At 47.2% G+C, this 13,052-nt stretch overlaps 1 protein-coding gene across 3 annotated transcripts in view; it reads right to left on the reverse strand.

Moving 5' to 3' along the window:
• agbl1 (AGBL carboxypeptidase 1) overlaps positions 1–13,052 on the reverse strand; it is a 253,692-nt gene that overhangs the window by 153,160 nt on the left and 87,480 nt on the right. For all 3 annotated transcript variants that reach the window (XM_078241332.1, XM_078241330.1, XM_078241331.1), the window contains one exon: positions 10,755–10,903. In XM_078241332.1, coding sequence (XP_078097458.1) covers positions 10,755–10,903 — 149 coding nt within the window. The remainder of the gene's footprint in view (positions 1–10,754; positions 10,904–13,052) is intronic.

Consider the following 13,052-nt stretch of genomic DNA (forward strand, 5'->3'; position numbering starts at 1 on the left):
ACTATTGGCTGGAGAACCAGGTTTAGTTCCTCACAGGGTCTATTTATAAAGGTTCTTTGGTAGATTAATGTCAACTGGAGTTGAGACGCTGTAGTTTGCAACATCCACTCAAACCAATAAAACGCAACCTGATTATGTGTCTACACTGCAGCACATTATGGGAAATGTGGACGCACTGAGGCTCGCTGCTTAATTAGGCTGGGCTTAATTTCCCTCACAAATGCATTGAATAATGTTATGAGGGTTTTGTTTTATTGGGCTGGGGGCATCATTGGCAAGGCCAGCATTGCCCATTCCCAATTGCCCTTCAACGAGCCCAGGCAGCTCCCTGAAGGTGACCAGGAATTGGGGAGGAACCTAACAGAGCTGTCAACGAGAGAGTGGAAAATGTGCCACCTAGTGGTGGCCTCAGTACCCGATGGGCACGGCAAAGTGGGATGCCACTGCTGGGTGGGCACTCTGCCTCACGATTCTCAGACAACGCTGAGTCCGAGGTGGGTGATGGGCGCCTGAAGTTGTCAATTAGCCCAATGGGGCTTGTGGGATGATCTGTCGGAGATCCCCGAGGGTCTGCGTGCCATGGTCTTTGTCATGGAAGAGTCCATGAGGAACTTGAGCACAGCATTGTGTTGTGAAATTGAGTTTGTAAAGATGTAAAGGATGTTTGTAAAGAATTGTAAAAATGCTCGAGGGAAAGAAAACAGCGCGTGGTCCCTTTAAAAGCTGGTTTTGAGTTCAGTGCTTGGACGCAGAGTATACACAGACTCTAAGTTGCAACATTTATTTCGAGGACCAAGCATCAGGGTTGCCTTGGTAACAGGCTTTTGCATTTTAATAGCCTATCAGTTTTAAAAAGATAATCAGCTATTGAGAGGTTTGAATTTGCTGTTGTTGACAACCTCAGACCAATCGTGGTTTAAGAAAATTGCGAGGTCACCGCAAATATGAAGGTCAGAGCAACAGCCATCTCAGAAGAACACCTCCAGAGCCAGAGCCAGGGCCAGATCAACTGAAGCAGTTAAAGGCAGTTAACGGCAGTTAGATCAACTGAAATAGTTAGTTCTTAACTCTGCCAGCTTCGGATGTGTCTTAAGAAAGCTCACCATTTAACCAATGAAAAGTACCAAATCAGACAGCACTTACAGGCAGCGGACAACAACACAAGAACTCCAAATCTTTTCCAAGCCATCAGACCTGGTTGTATATAGCTTTTTGAGAGCGACTAAGATTCTGTTATTACTGTTTTGGTACTGAAAGGTCTTTGTCTTTATTTGAACAGCATTTTGGTCAAATCTTCCTTTCGTTAATATGTTACTTGTTTAGTTAAAGTTCCAGTTAGTTAAATAAAATAACTCGTTAGTTATTCACTTAAAGCGAGTGTCAGGTCTTCATATTAATGAACTTCTAAACGTTAAGGTAGAATGGTTAACATCTTCCCAAACACTTTTACCAGATTACGAAGTGAGGTAACAGGGATTAACCTCTGCGTCGTAACAATTGACATTGAGCACCGAGCGCACAACTTTCTGGTGGCATGGTGGCACAGTGGTTAGCATTGCTGCCTCACAGCCCAGGGACCCAGGTTCGATTCCCGGCTTGGGTCTCTGTCTGTGTGGAGTCTACACATTCTCCCTGGTTCTGCTTGGGTTTCCTCCCACAGTCCGAATGACATGCTGGTTAGGTGCATTGGCCATGCTAAATTCTCCCTCAGTGTACCCGAACAGGCACCAGAGTGTGGAGACTGTGGGATTTTCACAGCAACTTCATTGTAGTGTTAATGTAAGCCCATTTGTGACACCAATAAATAAACTTCAAAGTTTAAATTCCTCCATTGAGAGAATGGTGACTCTCATGGACAGACATTTCCAGAAACAGAATCAGGAGTTCCTGGAGTTATACTCAGACCTGCAGAGCCACACATTGACTGTGACCTCAGGAGATCGCTGCCCGAGTCAGAGTTTTACTGCCTCACCCACCACGGAAATCGGAACGGGCGAGGGGCGGACCATGGGAAGGTCCGTTGACCTTGGCCGCACGTCTGACATCATCACACGTGTTTTAATGTTCTTCCTGGTCAAAAGCGCACCCAAAAATACAACATAAAATTCTGCCCTATAAGCATAAATAAAATGCCAATGTATTCAGAGGTCCAATCACACAGGGTGGGTTTTTCCGGCCGCCCCAAAAGCAGAAAATCCTGCCCGAGGTCAACAGACATTTGCCTCGCCCACCCCCCACCCCCCCCCCCCCCCCCCCCCCAACCCCACCCCACCATCTGCTACGTTTCCCGTGGCGGGCAGGACGGGAAAGTTCATCCCCCATAATGTGCATAAATGCATGGTCTTTTCATGAGCATTGACACACAGCTGGCAATGAGTGTAGAGTCTCCACGTCTGAACTGGAAGATTATGGGTTCAAACCCCACTCCATAGAATCATGGAATGACTGCAGCACAGAAGGTGTCCATTCAGCCTGCTGTGTCAATGCTGGCCCTCTGCAAGAACAATCCTATTAGTTCCACTCCCCACCCTTGACCTGTAGCCCAGCAATGTTTTATTTTTCCTCTTCAGGTGCTCATCCAACCCATTGAAAGCCACAATTGTGTTTTTCACCACAACACTCTGAAAGCAATGCATTCCAACTCCAAACTGATCTGGCAGCACAGTGGCAAAGTGGTTAGCGCGGCTGCCTCACAGTGCCAGCGACCCAGATTCAATCCGGCCTTGGGTGACTGTGTGGAGTTTGCACATTCTCCCCGGGTCTGTGTGGGTTTCCTCCAGTTCCTTCTCATACTCCAAAGATGTACAGGTTAGCTGGTTTGGCCATGCCAAATATGTGGAATTACGGGGATAGGGCCTGGGTGGGATTGTGGTCAGTGCAGGCTGAATGGGCCGAATGGCCTCCTTCAGTACTGCAGGGATTCTATGATTCTATGTTACACTTTGCCATTGCTTCTTTTGCCAAGTAACTTCAATCTGGACCCTCTGGTTTTCGAGTTTCCCAGCCAACCTGAGCGAGCAAGAGATCGGAGCTCTAGCCTCTGAAAACAGGGTTGTCACCCAGAGGGGGATCTTTGTCCGATGGGAGCAGGATGGTCCCTCCGTCACACCTGCTGAGTACTCCTGCTAGGGTGTCTGACAGATCTTTCTGTGCTAAAGGTCTCTCCATAATGCTAACAGCCTGGGAACACAATCTGCTGAATACAAGAGCAGGAGAAGAGAGGGACTGCCTAGTAGGCAGAAGAGAGGAAGAAGGTAAACAGCTGGGCCATTGTAGGGAAAACATTATTTGACATTCAGATTCACCATGCCTGGGTGAGAGTACGACTGTCTGGCAGCGAAAGGGTTTTAGTGAAAGGACTTTGCAATTATACCTTGTCTGATGACTGCAGCAATCAAGGACAGCTTGGTTAGCAGGCATTCTTTTGATTGGCTTCATTCTCCTCAGCTGCTCGCTGGCTTCTCTCGGCTACTCCATCATTAGGCCACTCTCCAGCTGGACAGCACACAGCAGCCAACCAGCAGCTGCAGGCCTTGGATGGGCTCTGCTGAATCACACCTAATCCAAGCGACAGGGTCAGGGTTTGAGGATGCCGAAGGTTCACTGTCCAATGACTGCGGTGGGTGCAGAGTCAAGAGGGCGCCTCTCCAGCTAGGATATCTCATTGGTGTTGGGAGCCAGTACGTACACTTGGCTCTTCAAACACCAACTGCTGAATGTTCCTGACTCTCCAAGCAAGGCTGGCTGTTCACTCAGTGTTGGCAGATTCCTTTGTGAGGCTCAGTTAGGAGGTTGTAGTTTCAAACAGACAAGCAGCGGTGTTGGAAGGGTCAGGATTCACAGAGTAGTGGTAGCCATGTCCACCAGCCGAAAATTAGGAGCAACCGCACTTCACCTGTCATGAACTCCCTGACCAGATTTGATGTTGAGCAGGTGGATATTGACTGCAGTTGTGTCTTCTTTGAGTGGCAAGAAAAGAGGATGGATGGCACAACCCCTAATAGAAGCCAATCAGTTGGCAGGATGCTCTACAGCCATGGCTGAGAGTAGATCGAATGACACTAGAGGGTCAGAGGACTGAAAGAAACATAAAACACTTCATGATGGGGCAGCACAATGGCACAGTGGTCAGCACTGCTGCCTCACATTGCCAGGGACCCAGATTCGATTCCTGGCTTGAGTCACTGTCTGTGCAGAGTCTGCACGTTCTCCCCGTGTCTGCGTGGGTTTCCTCCGGGTGCTACGGTTTCCTCCCACAGTCTGAAAGACGTGCTGGTTAGGTGCATTGGCTATGCTAAATTCTCCCTCAGTGTACCCAAACAGGCGCCGGAGTGTGGTGACTCAGGGATTTTCACAGAAACCTCATTGCAGTGTTAATGTAAGCCTACTTGTGACTAATAAGTTAACTTTAACTTTAAACTTTACTTTAACAATTAATTACGAACAGTTATGACAACTAGGGGATTTTCACAATAACTTAATTGCAGTGTTAATGTAAGCCTACTTGTGGCACTAATGAATAAACTTTAAACTTTTAAACAATGTAACTTTAGAAAGGTTACATACTACTCACACCTCCCAGTTGTATGTTTGGATAGACCTTTATTTGCATGCAACTTCAGGCTATAATGAGCTTTGCACAGTGTCCAGAGGTGTGATTGGTGAGTTTATTTATTTATTAGTCACAAGTAGGCTTACATTCACACTGCAATGAAGTTATTGTGAAAATCTCCTAGTTGCCACACTCCAGTGCCTGTTCGGGTACACTGAGGGAGAGCTCAGGACTTTGGCATGCTGCACGCATCAGGCACATTGCAGGGCCCCAAGCTTCCACACCAGACAGAGGGGATCAGTGTTTGATGAGCCAGTGCCAGCCTTAATAACCCCTAATAAGGACTTGAATGAAGGGGGGAGAGTGAAACTGGAAGCGAAGAATCACAGGGGGTGACCAATGAACTGAAACCAAAATGGTGAATAAGAATGCAGCACACCTCCGCTTTTGAGTGAAAATCTCCCAACAGCTGGGCGGAGTTTCCGATGAGAAATATTAAAGGAGATTAAAAATTAGACGAGATGAAAGCATTCCTTTCCTTACATCTTCGTGGGCAGCGAGAAGTGGATAATTAGAATGGTTTCAAGCTCGAGAAAGGAGAGATTCGGGCACTGAATGGAATAAGGAATGAGTCCAAGAGATTCTGAAACTCTAAGTGAAATGTCACTGATTATGGATTCTGCCATGGGTGTCAGTCACACCCCTACGCTTCCTTTTCAAATGGAAATGCCCCGTATCAGTTAATTCACCAGGAGAGTAACTCCTTTTGATCTGGGCTGGATCTTCCGTCTCTTACTACCTTCATCTCGTCAAAGGGATTAATGAAAGGGGAAAGCATTGTTCGATCAGTAAAATGCTTTATTCCACAATCGGGTAAAACACTCAGGCAAAGCTGGGAAAAGGAGTTAGAGATAATCAGAAAGACCGCCATTTTAAAGTCAACAGCCAAAGCTTTCCCGCCGTTCCCGCCGGCAGGATCTTCTGGTCCCACCAATAGCGACCCCCGCCAATGGCGATCCCCACTATGGGTTCCCCAGCAGCGGAGCGCACGAACAATGGGAAAACCGGTTGACTGTGGCAGGACTGGGAGATCCAACCAGCGATGAGTGGCGGGCTGCCTCCACCACAGTGGGCGGGGGTGGGGTGGGGGCAGAAAATCCCACCATTGACTGAATATATTCAAGCTTAATGGTTGCTGGAAGCAGATTCCAATAGTAATAATTTTCAAAAGAAAATTGGATAAATTTAGGCGGCACTGTGGCACAGTGGTTAGCACTGTTGCCTCACAATGCCAGGGACTCAGGTCCGATTCTGGCCTTGGTCTGTGCAGAGTCTGTGCGTTCTCCCTCTGTCTGTGTGGGTTTCCTCCGGGTGCTCTGGTTTCCTCCCACACTCCAAAGGTGTGCAGATTAGGTGGATTGGCCATGCTAAATTGCCCCTTAGTGTCCCAAGATGTGTAGGTTAGGTGGATTAGCTACGGTAAATGCGCTAGATTACTTTAAAGTTTAAAGTTTATTTATTAGTGTCACAAGTAGGCTTACATTAACACTGCAATGAAGTTACTGTGAAAATCCTCGAATCGCCACTCCAGTGCCTGTTTGGGTACACTGAGGGAGAATTTAGCATGAACAATGCGCCTAACCAGCACATCTTTTGAACTGTGGGAGGAAGCCAGAGCACCCAGAGGAAATCCACACAGACATGGAGAGAATGTACAGATACCGCACAGACAGTGACCCAAACCGGGAATTGAATCCGGGTCCCTGGCACTGTGTGGCAGCAGTGCTAACCACTGTGCCACCGTGCCGCCCATAGACTTACTGGGAGAGGGGCGAGGGTAAGGGGTGGGCCTGGGTGTGATGCCCTTTCAGAGAGTCAGTGCAGACTCGATGAGCTGAATGGCCCTCCTCCTGCGCTATAAGGATTCTGTGATTCCATGAAATACTGGAAGGAGAACACTTTGCACTGTTACTAGGAAAGGAACTAATTGGATAGCTCTATGAGAGCACAAGCACAAAGGGTCAAATGGTATCCTTCCGTGCTGTATCATTCTGTGATACTATGATTACACAATTACACCGATTCTATAAATAGCTCACAGAGCAGGCAATATGCCAATGTCAGAATAGAGCGCTCACTGCATTAAAATCTACATGACTTTGGACAGAAGCATTTAAAAACTCGCTTCAGCCAGTTGCATTTCTAAGCAAGGTTTACTGTTTCTGCAGCAGTGCTAACCATATCAAGGAGCAGACACAACAATTCCGGGAGAAGTCTATACCGAGATGGATTTTCTTTCTGCCAAAATCTCAAATGAGACGTTAATTAAGTCAGAAGTGGCACGGCGGTTCGAACGAGCTACTTGAATGCAGAAGCGTCTGCTGATTAACATACTGTGGAGTCGGCAAATCTAATTAGTCTGATTATGCAGCCATTGAAGAAATATTTTCACAAAGGCGTTGACACCTGGATAATCTCACTCCACCTTAAAATGTACAACAGTTGACTCAAAAGTAGCGGCAATAACCTGACATTTTCCTGCTCATATCAACTTGCAGTTCTGATAATTCAGCTTTCGTCCTGTGCGCAAATCTATGGTCTACCGCAATAGTACTGAAGACTTGCGCTCCAGAACAAGGGTGGCACGATGGCACAGTGGTTAGCACTGCTGCCTCACAGCGCCAGGGACCCTGGTTCAATTCCGGCCTCGGGTCACTGTCTGTGTGGAGTTTGCACCTTCTCCCCATGTCTGCGTGGGTTTCCTCCAGATGCTCCACTTTTCTCCCACAGTCCAAAGACGTGCGGGTTAGGTTGGTTGGCCATGCTAAATTGACCCTTGCTGTCAGCGGGGTAAATATTTGTGGTTACGGGATTAGGGCCTGGGTGGGATTGTGGTCGGTGCAGACTCGATGGGCCGAGTGGCCTCCTTCTGCACTGTAGGGGGTTCAATGAGGACGTCATCCGTGTACAACTGTACAGCAAGAAGGTGCTTATGAAAGATTGTCAGTCACCGTGGTTCGTAGGAAATGTATTCTGAAATGGATATTTTAATTCAGTGAGGACTGACTTGTGATGAAGGATATGAGCTTGGTCTCTTCAACAGCACCTTCTGAACCTGTGACCACCACCAACATGATCACGGGCAGCCAGAGTATGGGAACTCTTTTGTCCCTGTTTTAATCAATGCTGCAATGAGCATCAGCGAGCAAGTTATTGTGAAGCAAATCATACAATCCCTACAGTACTGAAGGAGGCCATTTGGCCCATCAAATCTGTACTGACCACAATCCCAGCCAGGCTCTATTCCCGTAACCCCACACATTTACCCTGCCAAATACTGTTGGATAGCATTGTCAATGGCTCCTTCCATCACTTCATTGATGATGTGGCGGTAATTGGCCAATTTGTATTTGTCCTGCTTATCGTATATAGGACATACCTGGATCATTTTCCACATTGTTGGGTGGATGCCAGTTTTGTAGCTGTGCTGGAACAGCTTGGCTAGGGGCATGGTATTTCTTCATAGAATCCCTACAGTGCAGAAGGAGGCCATTCGGCCCATCAAGTCTGCACTGACCACAATCCCACCCAGGCTCTATTCCCGTAACCCCACATATTTACCCCGCTGATGCTCTGACACTAGGGTCAATTTAGCATAGCCTATCAACCCACACACCTTTGGACTGTGGGAAGAAACTGGAGCACCCAGAGGAAACCCACGCAGACATGGGGAGAATGTGCAAACTCCACACAGACAGCGACCCGAGGCCAGAATTGAACCCAGGTCCCTGGGCGCTGTGAGGCAGCGGTGCTAACCACTGTGCCACCCTTGTCCTGGAGCACAAGTCTTCAGTACTATTGCCGGAATATCGTCAGAGCCTTTGCAGTATCTGGTCTTTAGCAATTTCTTGATATCATATGGAGTGAATTGAATTGGCTGAAGACTGGCATCTGTGAGGCTTGGGTCCTCCGGAGGAGGCCAAGATGGATCATCCACTCGGCACTTGTGGCTGAATTTGTTGCAGATGTTTCAGCCTCATCTTTTGCACTGATGTGCTGGGCTCCCCCAACATTAAGAATGGGGATATTTGTGGAGCCTCCTTCTCCAGGAAATTGCCCACCACCATTCATGACTGGATGTTGCAGGACTGCAGAGCTTAGATCTGATCCGTTGGTTGTGGGGTCACTTCGCTCTGTCTATTGCATGCTGCTTACGCTATTTGACATACAAGTAATCCTGTGTTGTAGCTTCCCCAGGATGACACCTCATTTTTATTAATAAACATTGAAACATAGAAAATTAGAGCAGGAGTAGGCCTTCAAACCTGTTCCGGCATTCAACATGATCATGGTTGATCCTCTATCTCAACACCATACTCCAGCACTCTCCCCATATCCCTCAACACCCTCACTATGCCCCATGCTGCTCTGGCACGCCCTTCTGCACTCTTAATTGAACCGGAGTTGATCCGCTGTCTTAGTTGGCGGTAGTGATAGAGTGGGCAATATGACATGCCATGAGGTAACCAATGGGGTTTGAGTACCATTCTGCTGCTGCTGATGGCCCACAGTGCCTCATGGTTGCCCAACCTTGGGTTGAACAAAGAACAAAGAAAATTACAACCTAGGAACAGGCCTTTCAGCCTCCAAGCCTGCACCGACTGTGCTGCCTGTCTGAACTAAAACCCCCTACCCTTCTGAGGACAATATCCCTCTATTCCCATCCTATTCGTGTGTTTGTCAAGATGCACCTTAAAAATTGCTGGATCTGTTCAAAATCTATCCCATTTAGCATGGTGGTAGTGCCCCATGATGTGACAGAGGGGGTCCTCAATGAGAATTCGGAACTTTATCCCCACAAGGACAATCCTTGTCATCACTCCTACCAATACTGTGATTGACGGATGCACCTTTGGCATGCAAACTGGTGAGGATGAGGTGGAATATGTTTTTCCCTCTTGTCAGTTCACCTTTAACAGTTGAGCAGCTATGTCCTTTCAGTCTCAGACAGCTTGGTGTGCGGTGGTGCTATCAAGCCACTTTCAATGTTGGGCATTGAAGAAAGGATTACACTCAGTGTCCTTGCCGCCCTCAGTGCTTCCTTCAAGTGGTGTTCAGCTTTGAGGAGCATCAGCGGAGGATGGGGGGGTGGGTGCGATACCTGGCAATCAGTAAGAGGTTTCTTTGCCCAGGGTTGACCTGATGACCAGAGTCGTTGACCCAGCCTGACCCGCTCTCTGTCGTGATGCCTAAGTCAATGCCAGGTGTCTGTCCAGTCTTATTGTTACGACAGTCCAAAGATGTGTAGGTTAGTTGGATTGGCCATGCCAAATTGCCCCTCAATGTCAGGGGGATTAGCAGGATAAATATGTGGGGTTACAAGGGTAGGGCCTGGGTTGGATTGTGGTCGGTGCAGACATGATTTGCCAAATGGCCTCCTTCTGCATTGTGGGGATTCTATGATTCTCTGAACTGAGAGGCATGCTGGGAAATTTCAGAGTCAACCACAATGCTGTGGGTCTGAGTCACATCTCGGCCCAATCATTTCTTGAACTAAATGGGTTTTTAACAACATTGGATTTCATGGTCATCATAATTCCAGATTTGCATTGATTGAATTCAAATCCCATGGTGGGATTTGAACCCCAGCCTCTGATGTCTCTGGATTAATTGTCCAATGACAATTCCACAACAATTCCATTTACCCCCATGTTGGGATGTGGAGCTTTGTAACACTTGTTGCCAATTATCAAGTTATAGCCAAATCTTAACCTGCAAGCTTCAATTGTTGTGGCACAGTGGTTAGCACTGCTGCCTCACAGCTCCAGGAACCCGGGTTCAGTTCCTGGTTTGGGTTACTGTCTGTGTGGAGTCTGCACGTTCTCCCCGTGTCTGCGTGGGTTTCCTCTGGGTTCTCCGGTTTCCTCCCACAGTCTGAAAGACGTGCTGGTTAGGTTCATTGGCCATGCGAAATTCTCTCTCAGTGTACCCGAACAGGCGCCGGAGTGTGGTGACTAGGGGATTTTCAGAGTAACTTCATTGCAGTGTTAATGTAAGCCTACTTGTGACACTAACAAATAAACTTAAACTTGCCACATGAGGCAAAAGACGAGTGACCGTGCATATAGAATTTGGGACATGAGACTACTTGAATGGGCCTGAGAGGTCAAATCCCTCTGTTTTCAGCATCTTTGCTTCTTACCATAGTTGAACTGGCTGTTTGTCTTCTCACAGTTAATAATGTTCAATCGATAGGGGATCCCAGCTTTCATGCCACTGAGCTTAAAGTAGAACCATTGGTGCTGAAGGTCCGTGTTGACATCGGCATTCAAAATCAAATCATATTCATATCTGGAGAGGAGTAAGAACAAAGAAAATTACAGCACAGGAACAGGCCCTTCAGCCCTCCAAGCCTGCACCGACCATGCTGCCCGACTGAACTAAAACCCCCTACCCTTCTGTATCCTTCTATTCCCATCCTATTCATGTATTTGTGCAGACGCCCCTTAAAACTCACTATCGTATCTGCTTCCATTATCTCCCCCGGCAACAGGTTCCAGGCACCCACGACCCTCTGTGTAAAAAACTTGCCTCGTACATCTCCTTTAAACCTTGCCCCTCGCACCTTAAACCTATGCCCCCTAGTAATTGACTCTTCCACCCTGGGAAAAAGTTTCTGACTATCCACTCTGTCCATGCCTCTCATAATCTTGTTGACTTCTATCAGGTCGTCCCTCAACCTCCATCATTCCAGTGAGAACAAACCAAGTTTCTCCAACTTCTCCTCGTAACTAATGTCCTCCATACCAGGCAACATCCTGGTAAATCTTTTCTGTACCCTCTCCAAAGCCTCCACATCCTTGACCAGAATTGAACACTATATTCCAAGTGCGGCCTAACTAAGGTCTATAAAGCTGCAACAGGACTTGCCAATTTTTAAACTCAATGCCCCAGCCAATGAAGACAAGCATGCCGTATGCCTTCTTGACTACCTTCTCCACTTGCGTTGCCACTTTCAGTGACCTGTGTACCTGTACACCCAGATCCCTCTGCCTATCAATACTCTTAAGGGTTCTGCCATTTCTGTATATTTCCTATATGTATTAGACCTTCCAAAATGCATTCCCTCACTTTTGTCTGGATTAAATGCCATCTGCCATTGCTCCGCCCAAGCCTCCAACCGATCTTTTTCCTGCTGTATCCTCCGATGGTCCTCATTGCTATCCGCAAATCCACCAACCTTTGTGTCATCCGCAAACTTACTAATCAAACCTGTTACATTTTCCTCCAAATCATTTATAAATATTACAAACAGCAAAGGTCCGAGCACTCATCCCTGAGGAATACCACTTGTCACAGCCCTCCATTCAGAAATGCTCCCTTCCACTGCTACCCTCTGTCTTCTATGACCGAGCCTGTTCTGTATCCACCTTGCCAGCTCACCTCTGATCCCATGCGACTTCACCTTCTGCACCAGTCTGCCATGAGGGACCTTGTCAAAGGCCTTACTGAAGTCCATGTAGACTGCCCTACCCTCATCAATCATCTTCGTCACTTCCTCGAAAAACTCAATCAAGTTAGTGAGACACGACCTCCCCTTCACAAAACCATGTTGCCCCTCGCTAATACGTCCACTTATTTCCAAGTGGGAGTAAATCCTGTCTCGAAGCATCCTCTCCAATAATTTCCCTACCACTGATGTAAGGCTCACCAGCCTGTAATTATCTGGATTATTCTTGCTACCCTTCTTAAACAAAGGAACAACATTGGCTATTCTCCAATCCTCTGGGACCTCTCTTGTAGCCAGTGAGGATACAAAGATTTCTCTCAAGGCCCCATCAATTTCCTCCCTCTCCTCTCTCAGTATGTTGGGGTATATCCCATCAGGCCCTGGGGACTTGTCTAACTTAATGCAGAACCCCAATACCTTCTCCTTTTTGATCTCAACATGACTCAAACTATCTACACACCCTTTCCCAAACTCATCATCCACCAAGTCCTTCTCTTTGGTGAATATTGACGCAAAGTACTCATTTAATACCTTGCCCATTTCCTCTGGCTCTATGTATAGATCCCCTCCCCTGTCCTTGAGTGGGCCAACCCTCTCCCTGGCTACCCTCTTGCTCTTTATATATGCATAAAAAGTCTTGGGATTTTCCTTAATCCTGCTGGCCAATGATCTTTTGTGACCCCGTTAGAAATCAGACTAAATTGGAGTAGGAGTAGTCCCTAATGTGGCGAGAGCCTCCCTTGTCATTCAATGAGATCATGCTTGTTCCTCTACCTGATCTCCATCTTCACGTCCAGTCTTCATGTCTCTTGAATTCAAAAATCTACTGATCTCGGCATTGACGACACTCAGGAACTCAATATCCATAACTCACTGGGGTAACAAATTTCAAAGATTCATAACCCTCTAAGTAATGAAATCTTTCCTCCCCAATCCAAAATGTCCACTCATTTGTCCAGAGACTGTGCTCTCCAACCAAGAAAATCTACC

This window comes from Mustelus asterias, chromosome 24 (genome assembly GCF_964213995.1).
Source record: "Mustelus asterias chromosome 24, sMusAst1.hap1.1, whole genome shotgun sequence".
NCBI lineage: Eukaryota > Metazoa > Chordata > Chondrichthyes > Carcharhiniformes > Triakidae > Mustelus > Mustelus asterias.